The sequence below is a fragment of the Brassica napus genome, unplaced genomic scaffold, assembly GCF_020379485.1.
Source record: "Brassica napus cultivar Da-Ae unplaced genomic scaffold, Da-Ae ScsIHWf_875;HRSCAF=1241, whole genome shotgun sequence".
Taxonomy (NCBI): domain Eukaryota; kingdom Viridiplantae; phylum Streptophyta; class Magnoliopsida; order Brassicales; family Brassicaceae; genus Brassica; species Brassica napus.
This window is the reverse complement of record NW_026016915.1, coordinates 86198-103063: the sequence shown is the minus strand read 5'-3', so window position 1 is coordinate 103063 and position 16866 is coordinate 86198. Positions and strand designations below refer to the sequence as shown.

Genomic DNA, 16866 nt, shown 5'->3' with positions numbered 1-16866 from the left:
TTTTATATGAGGTAGATAATTAACTTCCGTTGTACATACTGATCGGAAGACAAAAAAAAAAGACTACATACTGTGGTTATTAATTACTTTTCTAATAATAAATATTACTCCCTCCGCTTTTTAATATAAGTCGTTTTAGAAAAAAAATTTGTTCCAAATTATATGTCGTTTTCGGTTTTCTATGTAAAATTTATTAATAATTAATGTTGTATGACCAATGATAATATATTTTTTATTTTTCTATTGGTTGAATTGTGGTTAGGTAAATAATTAATGATATTTTTGTTTAAAAAACATAAGAAATTAATGGGTTTTTTAATCTACATGCATAGCTGTAAAATGATTTATATTAAAAAACAGAGAGAGTATATAATATATATTAAAATTTACTGCATGGAAAATCCACAACGCCATGCAAAAACATTACATAATGTGTATAACCTAACATCAACTTTAGTGGGCTAGCTAGTTGCAAACTTGCAATGATCACAATGTCTAAAAATGTGCAAGACATTAGACCATCTCCAATGGGATTCTATTTTTTCTTCTGTAATTTATGCTAAAATAGAGTAAATCTATTATAATGTAACTTTTGCTTAAATAGTGTTACTCTATAATAGAATTACTCTATTATAGAGTGAAATATAGAGGGATGTCACTTTTTCACTCTAAATATAGAGTAAAATATGACATTCCTATATATTTTACTTTATAATAGAGTAACTCTATTATAGAGTAACATCATTGGAGCAAAAGTTATAATATAATAGAATTACTCTATTTTAATGTAAATTATAAAGGAAAAAATAGAGTACTATTGGAAATGCTCTTAGATGGTGTCACAAGTTTTGGAACTACTAAAACCAAAGAAGTTTAGAAACTTCACAAAGACTAGATGATTAACAAGGTACGAATTTTAGTTCAAAAAAATTAAACAAGGTTCAAATTTTAACATTTGCACAAAAAACAAAGTACGAATTACAAGAATGGTAGATTCGTCGAACAAGAACATACACAGAGATATGTACGTGGGATTATCATTATAGGAAACAAAATCTCATAAATAATTGATATTGGTTGAGTTGCTGAATAACTAAAGGAAAACAGAGTTTATGATAATTCCGTTCTTTTTTAATAAAATACAAATACATATGTAGAAGATGAGCATTTCCACCCCAATTTTCTTATAAATGAATTATATTATAGATGAGTTTTGATCCAATGTATGTCTTTATAATAGATCTTCTCTATTATAAATAGTTAAATATCTACATTGAATAGAACTCATCTATTAATATATTTTAGAAAAATATAGTACTGGATCGGAAATAGTAAACAATATTTTCATGACCATGTGTACTATTCTACAGATTACATTTTTCTTGAAAACAATTCAATTAAAAAAAATGACATCATTGAAGAAGAAAACGGAAAAACAAAGTTTTTACTTAAACAACTAAATAGATAAATCACAATGGTGGTATATCGGTCATAATATGATCTTTATCACACCAAATACGAATCTAACAACGTTCCTTACTTCCTTATGAATTATATGCAATTGAGGTCTGTTTGATAGAAGTTAGAACTAGAGTGTCTCGAATTGTTTTGTTCTTCAAATTTAAAGAAATGTCGACCCTAAATCAAGGACATTGTAAAAAACGAAGAAAATATTCATAGAGAGCGCGTTTGGTATATCTGTTGCAAGTTGGAAGGTTTTGTAAACATCATATGAAAATATAACTAGAAAGTGCATAAATTAATGGCTTCCCAGCGTGTGTATAATATGTAGTTTTATCTCTGTGATTTGTATCAGCTGCAAAAAAAAACCCTTTTTTCTTAATTAATACTATATTTCAGACCCATGCATATCATTAGTGCTCCCACCCCACAAAATCTTCATTAACAATTCGTTGTATGTTTTAAAAGTTAGGAGATGTTATGATAATGTTTCCATGCAATGCAATATGGACGCACTTTATACCTTATGGAGACCCAAAACATAAAAAGAAATAAAGCTCTAAAGGGACGAAATGATGACAAATTATAATGATTAAAAGTGGGAAATATATAGTTTCATACTCACACGATCTAACATACTATAGAGCATACATTTTGATGTCCTGCATATACAACCAATCAATATAGCATTTATTCTAATATTCAAGGGTGTTTATATCACTAAGACCAACACATAAGTGATTATTGGCTAAATGCAGACTATATATTTGCTTAGAAATTTTAAGAAAAGCAATCTGTTAAATTAGCATATAATTAAATATTTTATTATAATGAGAAAGAGACCCAAACCATTCGGGGCTGAGATATCATTTCAAATTCTCCTAACAATAACATGGATGACTCACACATACACCTCCCTACTTATTAATTATCATTGCCTTTGATGTAAGCAAGAAGTGCAACCACTATTTAATTTTCACTTCCATTTTTATTTATTTATAGTTCCATTTCAAGACACACAATAATTAATGGGTTCGAACTTGTGTGTTTGAAACTTTAAAACCGATGGCAAAAAAAAAGAAACTTTAAACCATTGTCATTTTGGAACTCTTAGCGCAACAACAGCACACCAACTAATCATTCACCCTTCACAACGTATGCATTCAACGATTTCCGAATTTATTCCGTGAATAAAATGCAAAATCCAAAAAAAAATCACAAAATTTGCTAAAGTAAACAGTAATTATAAACGTGAAAGTGTAATAATTCGTATTGTTGTGCAACCAAACGAGGTCCATGAGGGACGCTGGTTAGTGAAGCTAAACGATGAAGCGACGAAAGAGCCCATAAAAGATTAAACAAATCCAACTTGTAATGTAATCTACTTAGCTATATGTTATTTTCACACAGTGACACACGCATAAACACATAACAGAGTTATTGATTCTCTTAACCTCATTCTTCATAATTTCTCTCTTTTTCTTTTCCTTTTAATTATATCAATCTTTATCTAAATAAAGGATGGTGAAAGAAGAAAAGGGTCATGAAGAAAAATCGGACACGAACACCCTGTAACATGTGTTATTATCGCTGATGATGACTAGTGTTGACTAAACCAACATTGACCAAACCGTGTAATGAAATAAGTAAAGAGAGTAATGAAAATGGTCCAACCTAAAATTTAAATTGAATCATGAATGATGATGGTTCGAACCAATCCCAAACCATCATTGCGAATCTTTAAGGGACGACGGCCTATAGAGACCCTCCTCTTCATCATCATCATCATCATTCATCATCATCATTTTCACTCAAATACTCGTTTCAACCGTTTTGTAATATTAATTTTATACTATCTAAGTATGGAACCAAGCCGGTCTACATACTAGTACTTGTTTGAAACATTGTGATGACATCTATAAATTTCTGTTGGCCTATGATGATATCATAATAAACTGTAAACGGGAATGATTACTTGGCGGGTGAGGAAATGAACATGTTATAACGGTTATCTAATACCAAACCAAAATGTGAAGATGCAAGTAAAAGACGAGAATAACCCTATGCTATTGAGAAAATTCAAATGAAGCAAAGAAAGTAAAACCCTCCTCCAAGTACTTTTTTTCCTCTAATTTTCTTCTTTATTTCGATCATCATTCACATGACGCAACACAAATCTTTTTCTCACTTTTGCCTCGCAAGTTATTATTAAAGTATTTAGAAAAGAAACAAAAACAAAATACAGAGAGCTGCGAATTCGGCTGCCATGTAAGCATAAACACAACACAAAGCATGATTGTTGTGTCAGGAGACTAGCTTTTGTGGCTCTATATAAGAGACACTATCTTCGTTTTGTTCTCTTTGTCCCTCTCTACCTTTCATACAAATCTCTCTCTCTTACAAACATATAAACACACTTCACTTCTTCTCACCCCATTCGAACACTCTTACCTAAAGGTAATATCTCTCCCCTCACGTACAAGCAACGTGAATATCATTCACATAACCACCCAACTATTTTTTTTCGTTCTTTATTTTTATATAACACACCTTTAAATTAATGGAAAAAAACTTAAAGCTTTAAATCCTTTTCTTTCAGACAAAGCCAACCGAATAAACCCTATTTGTTTGTCTTTTTCGATTTTTTTTGCTGTTTCGAAACTTCTTTTATAATAAAGATCATTTTGGCTCTGTTTTTTGCTTGTACCTGCTTGGTTTGCGTCGGTTTCATTTCTTTTATCTTCTGTAAATGTGTTTTGTATTTTCGTTTTCAAACTTCATCATTATACTTACTGCATCATCATTACTTTATTTTTGTTTTCATTGTTGTGGTGGCTTTATCTTTTCTACTCTGGAAACCAAAAAAAGAGTATGATTCTTCTTCTGTTTGGGCATTGATTTTTATTTACAAGAAAATTGACATTTTTGGTTGACAACGAAATAAATGCAGTCATAATTTTTGCTTAATTTAATTCCACATAAAACGTGTGAAGCTGCACAACCCATGTGGTGCTGCAATGATTTAACCTCAACTATAATCATAGCATAGAGCTTTAATAAATCAAACCTTCATATTCTTGTTCTTTTAGCTTTCACAGAGCAAGGTTTATCGAAATGGAGAGGCTAAACTCGAAGCTATACCTGCAAAACTGTTTTATGATAAAGGAGAATGAAAGGTTGAGGAAGAAAGCTCAGATTCTGAACCAGGAGAATCAACAGCTTCTCTTGGAGCTCAAACAGAAGCTCTCCAAAACCAAGAACTCTAATGGATCAAATCAAGGAAGCAACAGCAATCTCTCTTCGTCAAGTTCTGCTTCTGGACAATCCTGATTATGCAGCAAAACTCTTAGGACAAGAATTGGATATGGTAGACCGGAAAATCATCATGACCCTCCCAGCTCAATTAGAAGAACCCATATTATCTTATTTCTTTTCTTTATTAGTGTAATATTAGAAAATGGTTAGTGGTGTTATTAAGGTTATCAACTAGTTTTATTGTTGTTTAATTTTATTTTAATTTGTGGGTTCTTCTAGTTTATTTACTACAAAAAGGACAAAAGTGTAGTGTCTCTCTGTCTATCTTCTCAGAGGGATATTTTACTTTTGTTTCCATTTATATGTTAATTAGATTTTCTTTGTTGCCTTTTTCATGTGGGGTTGGTTTTTTAGGATTTGGTGGATTCTGGGACTACATTGTACTACCTTCTGATCTTCTCTTAAACAACCAGTATCTTTATTATTTATATTATTCTACATTTTCCTTTGTTTATTCAAGAATTTTGTTCACTACTTTATACATATTAGCTAAGAGATTTTTCGCACAATAAAAAAGCTAAGAGATTTATGACCTCAACCAGGTTTGTTGTCAAAGCAATATGTAATTGATAAGGAAGTATTGATAATGTAATTTACATGAGGATAAGTATTGATAGTAACGATATAAGAAGATACTCAAGAAAAGGGTTCAGTTAAAACATACGTGGTACTTACTCGTTGCTGGTACCATTTTTAATCACGTGGTCAATAGCTCGGGCTGATGTCTCAAAGCCTTTCTATATTTTATTATTTGGAGTTTCTTTTTAAAACTTGTACAATTGTACCGAAGCTGTCATTTTCTTCTTTTAATTATTCATAATTATATTTTGTTACACCATAAAAAAAAATCAAGTGTTTATGAGAAATTTACAGAGAGAGCTACGAATCTCGATGATACATAAATAGTCCTCTAAGTAAATCATCATCATTCATCATAAACTCAGACTTGAAAAGTCAACTTTGAGATATACTATAACTTTCAGAAAACTATTCCCATTTTATCATTATCCCGAAAATCTCTTTGGAAGATCATTGCACATCATCATCTTCTCACGTACAATTTGTTCAATTTCTATAATCATTACTCCTCTATTTTAAAAGAAAACAAAATAAAAATTCAATGCTCACTGGGCTGGCGGTGAGACCCATTGGGCCTTGACCAAAACTACTTAAAACTTATAAAGAGGCCATTATAGTAATTTCAAGTAGGTGATACACGATGCATAGTATTTTATGAATTGACGAAACTACCCTCAGGCACCTTCTTCTTTGTACGCGAAGTCGTCTAATGAAAAATTGAACCCTAATTTCGATTTCGAGATCTCGAAGATGACGAAGGACTTCGCGATTCCACCAGTGGTCTTCCCCTCCGGCGGATCCACCGCCAACCCCAACGTCCAGCAACGACGCTTCCCCGCCGCTCCCTTCCAACCTCCCCGCCCCTCCTCCTCCGCGATCCCTTTCATGTCCTTCGACATCGGATCCGCCGCCGCCTCCTCCGCCGCCCCCGCGGGACCGTTCACCGGGACCTTAAACTCATCCGCATCCTTCGGAGGAGGAGGCTCCTCCTCCTTCGAGGACGAGGAGCCGCTCCTCGACGAGCTCGGGATCCACCCCGATCAGATCTGGAAGAAGACCAGATCCATCCTCAACCCGTTCCGGATCAACCAAACCGTCCACCACGACTCGGATCTATCCGGCCCGATCTTCCTCTACCTCGCGCTCTGCCTATTCCAGCTCCTCGCGGGGAAGATCCAGTTCGGGGTGATCCTCGGGTGGATCGTGGTGTCGTCGATCTTCCTCTACGCGGTGTTCAACATGCTCGCGGGGAGGAATGGGAATCTGAATCTGCACACGTGTACGAGTTTGGTTGGGTATTGTTTGCTTCCGGTGGTGATTTTGTCTGCTGTGTCGTTGTTTGTGCCGCAGGGAGCTGGGGCGGTTAGGTTTGTGGTTGCGGGGGTGTTTGTGTTGTGGTCGACGAGGGCTTGCTCGGCGTTGGTTGTGTCTTTGGCTGATGGTGGGGAGGAGCATCGTGGGTTGATCTCTTACGCTTGTTTCTTGATCTATACTCTCTTCTCTCTTCTTGTTATATTTTGATGATGATTTAATTACGAAGTATTTGATAGTTTTTTTTTTAATCTAAAGTTTGTTTGATTTTGTGGTGGGAATAGTGGAGCGATGTGTAAAGGCTTCATGTTTTAATTTTAATTCAATGTTTGTATCTTTTTGACTTCAGGATTTTATATTTACAGAGTTTATTATTAATGTGTTTGTGAAAGTGTATCTGAGTGAATGATCATCGGGATTTTACATGCGGTGAACTAATGGAGAAGAAGCTGTGTATTGAGAAGAGCTTATCTGCTTCTGTTTTAGTGTTTCTTTTGCCTTTTTGATTTCCGGTTAGGAAGCTGTGGAGATGTGGTTTTAGATCCCAGTAGGAATGCTCGACACTGTTAGGAGGATTTGCTTGAGTTGGTTTAAGTATTTTGGCTGTTTGGAACTAAGGCTTAGTCGAATGAAATGCTCTGATCATCCTCTGGATTGGTCTGTTCTCCGATTAGGTGTCTATAGGGAAGTAGAAGGAAAAATATTCTTGGCTTCAACATATTCTACTACTGTCAATCCCAGATTCTTGCCCTCCCTAAGAGTATTCGCTGTGTCATAAAAAGAGTTTTCTACTCGATCATGTTCTTTTGATGGAAATTGCATTAAACAGCATATTGGTTAGTTTGACATCCGCGCAGAGATCAGAGTAAGGCAGGAGATCTTATCTTAACTTGTGTTTGGTCTGAACAGAGGGAGAGGGTTTAGTCGAAAACTTCATTTAATATATAGATCAAAAGAGAAAGAAGGAACATAACCCATCTCTCTCTCTTCTATGATATATCCTTTGAGCCCCATCTCTATTCTTAAAGCGTCTCTTTTGTATCTCTTCCAACAAATTTTTTTTCCAGAAGAAGTCATGAGAGCTGAGGATCAGACAATCTTAAGTAGTGAAGGATATGTCCAAATCTAATCAACAACTGATCATATTGATCATCATCGTGACACATGAATCCCTTAATCCTCCTCTTGCCACGAAGAGAAACCTGTAATATGATCAAATAACTAAGTTTAATAGATCACTGAATTAAACCCTATTAAGAAACTAAACATGTTTACAGCGCAGTCGTCTTCTTGATTTGTTTTATTTTCAATCTAGATATACAAACATGCATGCGTTCTACATACTAGATCTTTCAAAGGATTCATTATCAATATCACAAATTTGGTTTGATTACTTGTAAGTTCTATCTCTACAGACCAGAAGCCGAGGTCATAGCTCTATCTCCAAAGTCACTTTTGGCCACAAACCGCTTCCTCTGCGAGAGATATGTGAAAAAGGTTTCAAAAAGACCAGAATCTACAGCTTCACCGTCGAGCACAATCTCCATGGAAACTAAAGCAGAGGACGAGCAAATAAGTAAGAAAACGAGTAGATGTGGGTCCGGAGAAGAGATGTGTTCTTCACTATCGCACAAGTGAATTCGGTGACCTTACTTCTTTGCTCGGAAACATGGGGAAAAGAAGTGGAAGTGCTAGAAATACTCCAAGAGATGTGATGTCTTATTAGGGCATCCAACCTAAACCTATTTTTTACTTTATTATAAAATCAACCATCTAAACCAAAACTTACTCTATAATACAGTTATACTGTTCTAGTAAAAATTATAGAAAAAAAAAAATGTGACAACCTGTCTCGTGGATTCCACTCGTTCCGTGGATTTCAGGCTGGCCCTGCAGAACACTGATCCTAATCTTTCATCTGTGAACTTTTACTGACTCTCCCAAATAAGTTATTAGTGCGCTTGAATTACTCGAATCCAACATTTCACTCTTTAATAGCCCTCCCACATGACAAGTTGTCACCAATTGATCAATTAAGTTGTTGCCAATCAACTGGTGACAATTTGTCTTCAGGGAAGATTGTTAAAGGATATCTTGGTTCGAAAAACACCAAGCACATCAATAACCTACCTGAAGAATCTGTGAGGGCTCACATAAAAAGGATTAGGATCGGTGCTCTACAAAGCCAGCTTGGGATCCACATAAGAGGTGAGATCCACGAAACATGTTGTTACAAAATAGATTTGGGTTGGAAATGGTCTTAGACTTGGTTTATTTTGGAGTTACTGTTCTGTTTTCTACACTGAGAAAATATTAACGGGTCTATGACATGCAGACAGAAGCTACATAACAGAATTAAGTTCCATGCTGCTAGTGTTTCTTTGTGTGAGCCAAGAAGCTGCGTAATTGATTTTAAGTTTCATACATCAAGTGTTTCTCTGTGTAATTTCAAGAAGCTGCAAATATTCGCTTTTGCAAAATTTGTTTACTTGTGCAGAGACCCCTCAGCTTGTTTCCTAGCTAATATTATAGAGATATATTTGGTTGTGGGTAGAGGGTTCAAGTACTGACTTAATCTTCCAAAAGGGTCCGAGTCCAACAGGATAAGTCATCCAATAGACTTGCTTCACGCTCAGAGAGATACTCAACTTTTGTTGTTTGCTTAGTTGTTAATTTATCACCAATGTAGCTCTGGTCTTATACCATATTTTGGCATGGATCGTTGTACTTGTAATAATTGTATTCAGTTCCATAAATATATAGGCAGGCCCTAACTTTAGATTTTGTGGAGGAGTAAAAAGAAAAGAGCTGACTCTTTTGGAAAGTTGGTTGTGCTCTCCCACGTTGTTGGTTTAGATGTTTTGATAATGTTCTTGGTTTCTTATAACACAACTTCACTTGTAGGTTTGAAAACTATAAAATTTCTCACTGATGATTTGAAAATAGCCAAAGAGCGTTGAATCGTCCAACATACCCAATATATTCATAGGAAATAACTAAAATGAGTTCCAAGAATGGGTAGTACTGACTAAATAGAAGAAGATATCTCAAATCCAAAGATATTCACAAGAAACAAAAGAGCTAAGTCTCAAACTAATACTTGTGTTTTTTTTTCACTATATGAGCTTCCCAAAGCCTAACTCAGAATGATATAATGTCAATGATTTGTATCGTTTATTCTTATATTTGTCTCCAATGCATTCATATCTCCCATCTTTCAAAGGTGTGCACTTAAATTGGGCTAAGAGTACAATGTGGCTAGAAGTTCAACGCTTAGATGGGAGACATGCGTTTTCATTCACTTCTTTTTGATCTAGTAACTCCATCAAGCTTTCCACACTCAGAAAATGCTCTTTTAAAAGACAAAATTATTTGTTAGTTCTGACAAGAAATATAATAATGTAATGTGCGACACGATTACTTGAGTAGAATATGTAGTCAATCAAACATGTGTAGAATAGGTAATCATGACATGATGAGAGATCCTTGGTACTGATGGTAAACAATGATTAAGTAGAGTCTGTTCTTGTCTTGTGTGTATCCAACTCTACACCATTTGGGAGTCTTGAAAAGGCAGAGTAGGCACTCACCTTTTAGTACATTCAGTCTCATTTTCTTTGTCCTAGTACTAGAAATAAGTGGAGGCTAAGAGCTTGAAATATGTAATTACTTGAAAAAATTGTCAATTTGTGATCAAACTTTGTGCAAGATTCCCAAAGGATCATTAACAGACCACATCATCAATAGTATATAACTCATGGAAGTCAATTAGATGAAAATAATCAGAAAATTCTTGTGAGTTTCTCTACGTACTTTCTGGGAAATTTTTTTATAGTTTCTCATTGTTGCTAGATTGATTCATATCAATCTTATCTAGTGAGAAGTGGATTGTTGTTTTATGAACATTTGATCTAATTTTATAGATTCTATGAAAAGATACGGTTTATCTGTATCATGGTGCAATGAGTTGATCTTCCTCTTTACATCAAGCGAATGAGAATCACTACTTTGCAAAGGAAAAGTTTAGTAATATATAACATTTGATGTATTTGTCTCAAAATAGGTAAGTGTGAGTCAGTCATACCTCCCAAGAACCATGTTGAAACCGCCACACATGATGATAGGTAGATCTTTTGAAGTCTCATCAATTTTTATATCCCTTTTTATAGTTTGTGAACATGGCAGAACATCACATCCTTCAACTCTTGTTTAACATCCAAACATGTGTTTACCTGATCACAAACCAAACTAATGGTTAAATTTTAAAAGTTACAAGCAAGTAGAATAAATAAACCAACAATGTTCCATGAGGAAGACAAAGAACTCTCACCACACATATTAGTTGGCGTGGACCAACTGGTTGCTTATTGCCAAAATTCTGCTGTAAAAGTACTATTTTGGCAACACTATCTTGAGTGATAAGAATAAAAACTGGAGTTAGCTACTCAAATTAAAAAATTAACTCTCAAATAATATTCTCAAAATACCTTGACCAATCACTTAGTAGCCTCAGAATCATAATCATGCAGAGGCTTGTTGAACTCAGTCTAGTGGCTACACTTTCTAAACTGAAAATTTTATAGATCTGAAGATCACAAAATTTAATGAACTCAACTGAATCTGAACTAGACGAAACCTAGCTAGTCCGGTTTGAACTAGTCATGAAGAATTAGTTTGAAATTAAATACGATTGCATTGAATTTCAAATGTTAAACTCCAATTCCTGGTGAAAATGTAGTTTGTGTTATAATTCATATTTATCATTATCGAAACTAAATTATTAGTTATTTGGATTGTTAGTATAAAGATTTCATGGTGATGGTCATGGAGAAGGTACACCTAACACGATTCATTGTATAAAGCATGTTAATTGGTAAAGTATGTTAATTAAATAACTAAATTTAACACTATTACTATTTTATTAGAATTTAGTTATTTTAATTATATTTAATATTTTAAATGTTTTGAACCAATTATAAACAAATACAAGAGTTATATCTTCGTTTCTCAGTCCTATATTTGTGTTACCAAAATTGTTTTTTTTTGTATGTGTGTGAAAAATGTGATTTCACCTCTTTGCTGAGAATCTAAATATTGTAAATAATTTTCCACAACAAAAAATTAAATTCAAATGGTGGAGTATCTACTAGATATTCATTTACTACTAAGCTAGCGAAAATTGTTAGCTTATATATCTTAGGTACACCAATCACATATAATTTATAATTTATTAGTTAATTATTATATAATCTTTTATATTATAAAAGCTGTCACGGGAATTCACACATGTATTTTTGTAAAAATATAAACGTCACGATACGAACGCTATACCCCACATATTTGAAACTGATATGCACCTAACCATATTCATGTTTGAGTTTGGTAACTTTGTACATTTTTTTTACACATTTTACAGTTTTTGGGGTCTTATTTTCTATTTACAAAATTTGTTTAACTGTAGGGATGATGGTAACTATTTTTTATCTAGAATCGCGGCAATAGCAATCAACGGATGACGTGGATTAAGCAGATTCACATCTCATTCCTATTACAGTGGGTTAACCAAACAACCAAGAAACGACCAAATCTGCTAAAGTTGAAAGTAAACTTGCGTTTATTACAAGACCCAAACTACTTCTTTCACTTTCCAGCTACTTTTCTCTCTCCCTCTGTTTCTCTCTGCTTCTCTCTATCTGGCCAATGGCTACTGGATCGACAGATTCCGCCAGCTCCCGCTCCTCAGGTTCGACATCTTCTTCTTCTTCCATAATATTTAGTTTCTACTTTGCAGCAATCAGATAAAGGTTCCAGAATAGGGTCAGGCTGATGAAATGAAATGAAATGAAATGATGATTAAGATTGTTGAATTTAATGAAATTTCGTTTCATGAAATGTTCATCCTATACAAAAGGAAAGAATCTCTCAAAAAAAAAAATGAAGAAGGCAAAACATAAGCAATTAGTAAATCTAACGATGAAGATTCGTTTGATATATTTTACAGTGGGTCCTGCCCATTTTTGTGAATTTTGATTGATTATTATTTTTAGTTCATCATTTGCCAATTATTTACACAGAGATATTAATTTTATATTCCAAGAATATTTGTTTAAGGTGTCTGATTAAATGCGCATGACTTTGAGTTCTTAACTACTTTGGTCATAAAAGACTTCACTCTAAGATTCATTGAGAAACAATGTCTGTTTTGTCCGAATCTTTGATGTACAGGTGTTCTCTACAAGCTGCTGGTCGTGTTCTCTGTCTGCATAGCTACTTCCACTTACCAAGCACTCCAACCTCCTCCTCCAAAGCTATGCGGCTCTCCTGGTGGTCCATCTGTCACAGCACCAAGAATTAAACTTAGAGACGGAAGACACTTGGCTTACAAGGAGCACGGTGTTCCCAGAGATCAAGCTGCCCGTAAAATTGTCTTTGTCCATGGATCCGATAGTTGCAGGCACGACAATGCATTCGCTGCTCTTCTTTCACCGGTACTACAACTCTTCTACTAGTTTCTGTTTCGTACATTCAGTTTACAGATCTTAACTTAATTTAGAAATCATATGAATGTTTGTAGGATATTAAGGAGGGACTAGGTGTGTATATGGTTTCATTTGATAGACCTGGTTATGGAGAGAGTGATGCTGACCCAAACCGTACTCCCAAAAGCTTGGCTTTGGACATAGAGGAGCTTGCTGATCAGTTGAGTCTAGGGACTAAGTTCTATATAATAGGGTACTCAATGGGAGGACAAGCTACATGGGCATGCCTTAAATACATTCCTCACAGGTAACACACATTGTTTAATGATGGCATTATTGAAAGGGAATGATTTTGAGATGATGTGTTTGGTTCTTTAGGTTAGCTGGAGCAGCTCTTGTAACTCCAGTGGTGAACTACTGGTGGAAGAGCTTTCCATCAGACATCTCAAACGAAGCTTATAATCTACAACCGAAAAACGACCAATGGGCGGTTCGTGTTGCACACTATGCTCCTTGGCTTACTCACTGGTGGAACTCTCAGAAATGGTTCCTTGGATCAAGTGTTGTGACCAGAAACCTCGGTTTGTTGTCTAAATCTGACAAAGAGATCCTCTTCAAGATTGGTGCTGCAGGGAGGCCACATGAGGTGTAATATATAATACAAACATTCTTTATCTTATTCACATATTCTCATTTGATCAATATCAAAGTATCTCTGTAGGCACAAATAAGGCAGCAAGGGACACATGAGACTGTGATACGTGACATGATTGTTGGGTTTGGAAAATGGGAGTTCGATCCAATGGAGCTGGAGAACTTGTTCCCTAACAAGGAGGGATCAGTGCACTTGTGGCAGGGAGATGATGACGCTTTAGTACCTGTGACTCTACAACGTTACGTTGCTAAGAAGCTGCCATGGATTCATTACCATGAGATCCCTGGAGCAGGGCATATGTTTCCTCTTTTTCCGGGTATGGTTGATAACATCGTTAAGACGCTCTTAACCAACGAAGAAGTCAAGAACTAAAAATAGAGTCATCTTCTCTCTCTCAGAACAATGGGGTGGTTTGGTTTTGTGACATGAGTTGCTATGAAGTACTTTGAAACAACTAGAGAGATTCATGAATATCTCAAATTTCTTAGTAGATCTTTTGATTACTACTAATTTACTTTGTTGGTGATCTTTTTACCTTTTTAGTGTGATTTATTGATGAATACTACTTACTATATATCGCAACAATACAACGTGGAATGTGACCGTAGAAAACAAGGTGTACATAAAACCAGTACAAAAAAAAAACAAGGTGTATATAATCCCCTATATATTAATAGAGGAACATTTGAAAAGTTATAACCTGAAGTTTGTACTAATTAAAAAATAGCTCCGCTTAGGTGTCAAGCAATTAGAATGTTAATTAGGGTGACGTGTCAGCTGGAGAATCAATTGAGAAATTGGTGAGTCCATAATTAAATGCTAGAGAATGTTACTATACCTATCAATAGAAATATAATTTGGCTCATGTATAATAAATACGAGCATACACTAAAAACTATCAATGTATAATAATAAACAAACGATCATACACTGAATTATAAACCAAGCATTTCATCCCTAATAAAAAATGATCATACATTCAAGTTCATACTGTCAGTGCCCCCGTCTCCTTTCGAAAGTAATCCGTATGCTTCTTAAGCTTTTTTAACTCAGAACACTTTGAAAACAAGATGTCATGAACAAAAATTAGTTAACCATAGAACTGTCGAGACATAACAATGTTGATTGTTAAGTATGAAGTTATATGTTGACTTAAGAAGCTTTCGTCTCTGTAACCAATTGAAGCTATGTCAATAATGTTCTGTAAATTACGGAGTTTTGAAAAAGTTCAAGATGGTGGCCGGTTTATAATTTTAATTAGAACCGATCAGTATTGAAATAAGACATTCAGTACGTATAAAAATTAAATTGTCGCAAACCAGGATTTTGACTTGATTTATGGAAAATTATATTGAATATGCTTAAAACTTTTGTCCCAATGAAAGATTAAAAAATATAGGGGAATCACTTAAGGAAAACTAAATATGTAATAATAAGGGTATGATTTATCGTACAAAGTAGTTATATTTTCCTTTAATTAGTAGAGAAGATATTTTTACTCGATAGAGGGTTCGAAAAATTGTATCACGGCAAGTCCATAAGTCAAATGGAAAAACGTGCTCACCAAGGTTAAACATTCTAAAATTTTGAAGGAATTAAGGTAATGTTTAATAAGTGCACATATTAGATTTTTTGTTAATCATCAACACATCTCCTATATATTAATTGAGAAACATTTGAAAATATATAACCCCAATTTTGTAATAATTAAAAAAAACTTCTTGCTTATGTGTCAATCAATTAAGTAGTTAATTAGTTCTACGTGTCATCCTCAAATTAAAATTGAAAAACATGTTAGTCCAATTCGATTTTTATATCTCACTAGAAACATATAATACCAACTATATGATATTAACTAAAGCAAGGAAATAACCATTATTATATCGAAGAAAAAGGAGAAAAATATCGAAGATAGATAGGATTGGCACGTAAACGTAAACTTCTAATAACCTTTATTAACTTTTAAATTGCTAAATCATGATATAAAACTGAGCTGACATAGTTTTATTGTAACCAAATAGTAGGTATGAGATTTTTTATGCGATAAATAATTTTTTGACTTAAAATATTTTTAAAAATGAGATCAGTTCATTAGTAAACAAATTATGTAATTAACAAAAAAAGTTAAAAAATTGTTTAAGAGCCAAATATATTAATTCGATCAATATTATAAATTTTGTTTCCATACAATATTTCTTAAATAATTTTCATATAAATTTACCCTGCGTAAGGCGCAGGTCTTATCGTAGTTGGTAGTAATCGTTAGACCAAAAGCTACAGTTAGAGATCGTTTCGTCTTCTTTTACTTTGACAAATAAGAAAAGAAGTTCTATTCGTTTCAGTAAGGAAAGATGAAATAATAGTAATTATGTGGGCCCAAAAAAAATTGGACCTTGTTTCTTGATTTTTGTTTCTACTGTTAAGGGCCTAGAACGTGTGTATGGACAATGGCCAAGAACTAGCTAAACGAATATAAATAATAGAATAGGCTCTACTATCAGCAGCCGACCTTAGCTCAGTTGGTAGAGCGGAAGACTGTAGTAGGTGCTGTAATCTTTAGGGCGCTGGTTCGATTCCGGCAGGTCGGATTTCTTTTTCCAAATATTTTTATTTATTTTTGAACAGATAATTCATGTGCGCTTGGAAGCGGATGTTCGAAATGGAAACATGTTTTTTTTTCAGATAATTCATATTACGTGTTGTTCGATGTATACTTTTATATCAGTTTCTTAACTCGTAATCCAGTTTCCTCACGTGCTATGCTGACAAAAGAATCCAGTTTTGACGTAAATTAACATTTAGTTGTAAGGAGTTACACGTGTCTATCCACAAAGACGACACTCCAAGAAACAGTAAGACAACACGTGTATCATACGTGTCGACGTAGCCGAACCGATTCTTTGCCTCTGATCTTGAGCCTAGACCTGGACTTCTCTATGTTTCCATCTCTTTGAAATCTCATTGGTCAAAGAGATAACTTTAGACAAAAGATGTTTAACTTCACGCCACTGCTCGTAGGTCCCACGCGCCACCCTTACTCACGGTGAATATAAATATATCATCTAA

General features: G+C 34.3%; 3 protein-coding genes and 1 non-coding gene across 5 annotated transcripts; all 4 read left to right on the top strand.

The window, feature by feature from the left end:
- The first annotated feature begins 3448 nt into the window (after positions 1 to 3448).
- Positions 3449 to 5204, top strand: LOC106454705 (protein LITTLE ZIPPER 4). Of its 2 annotated transcripts, none has more exons than XM_013896820.3 (2): positions 3449 to 3918; positions 4560 to 5204. In XM_013896820.3, the coding sequence occupies exon 2, from the start codon at positions 4576 to 4578 to the stop codon at positions 4789 to 4791; it is 216 nt and encodes a 71-aa protein (XP_013752274.1). In that variant the 5' UTR covers positions 3449 to 3918; positions 4560 to 4575; the 3' UTR covers positions 4792 to 5204. The 2 variants fall into 2 exon arrangements, with proteins under 2 accessions (XP_013752274.1, XP_013752273.1); XM_013896819.3 differs by having other exon boundaries at positions 3648 to 3918; positions 4551 to 5204.
- An 806-nt stretch (positions 5205 to 6010) lies between these two features.
- Positions 6011 to 7041, top strand: LOC106451125 (protein YIPF5 homolog). The gene has a single exon (XM_013892992.3). It carries the CDS (start codon positions 6106 to 6108, stop codon positions 6874 to 6876), a length of 771 nt encoding a protein of 256 aa, XP_013748446.1. The 5' UTR covers positions 6011 to 6105; the 3' UTR covers positions 6877 to 7041.
- A 5190-nt stretch (positions 7042 to 12231) lies between these two features.
- LOC106451126 lies at positions 12232 to 14374 on the top strand. The gene is made up of 5 exons (XM_013892994.3): positions 12232 to 12409; positions 12892 to 13154; positions 13241 to 13452; positions 13524 to 13791; positions 13867 to 14374. Exons 1-5 carry the CDS (start codon positions 12367 to 12369, stop codon positions 14170 to 14172), a joined length of 1092 nt encoding a protein of 363 aa, XP_013748448.2. The 5' UTR covers positions 12232 to 12366; the 3' UTR covers positions 14173 to 14374.
- A 1930-nt stretch (positions 14375 to 16304) lies between these two features.
- Positions 16305 to 16388, top strand: TRNAY-GUA. The gene is given in 2 exon segments: positions 16305 to 16341; positions 16353 to 16388. It is a non-coding gene; the product is annotated as a tRNA-Tyr (tRNA).
- The last annotated feature ends 478 nt before the right edge of the window (positions 16389 to 16866 follow it).

Coding starts and splice junctions, on each gene's coding strand:
- LOC106454705 (XM_013896820.3), top strand. CDS start 4,576: ATGGAGAGGCTAAACTCGAAGCTATACCTGCAAAACTGTTTTATGATA.
- LOC106451125 (XM_013892992.3), top strand. CDS start 6,106: ATGACGAAGGACTTCGCGATTCCACCAGTGGTCTTCCCCTCCGGCGGA.
- LOC106451126 (XM_013892994.3), top strand. CDS start 12,367: ATGGCTACTGGATCGACAGATTCCGCCAGCTCCCGCTCCTCAG. Junction 13,155..13,240: donor TCGCTGCTCTTCTTTCACCG/GTACTACAACTC, acceptor GAATGTTTGTAG/GATATTAAGGAGGGACTAGG. Junction 13,792..13,866: donor CTGCAGGGAGGCCACATGAG/GTGTAATATATA, acceptor GTATCTCTGTAG/GCACAAATAAGGCAGCAAGG.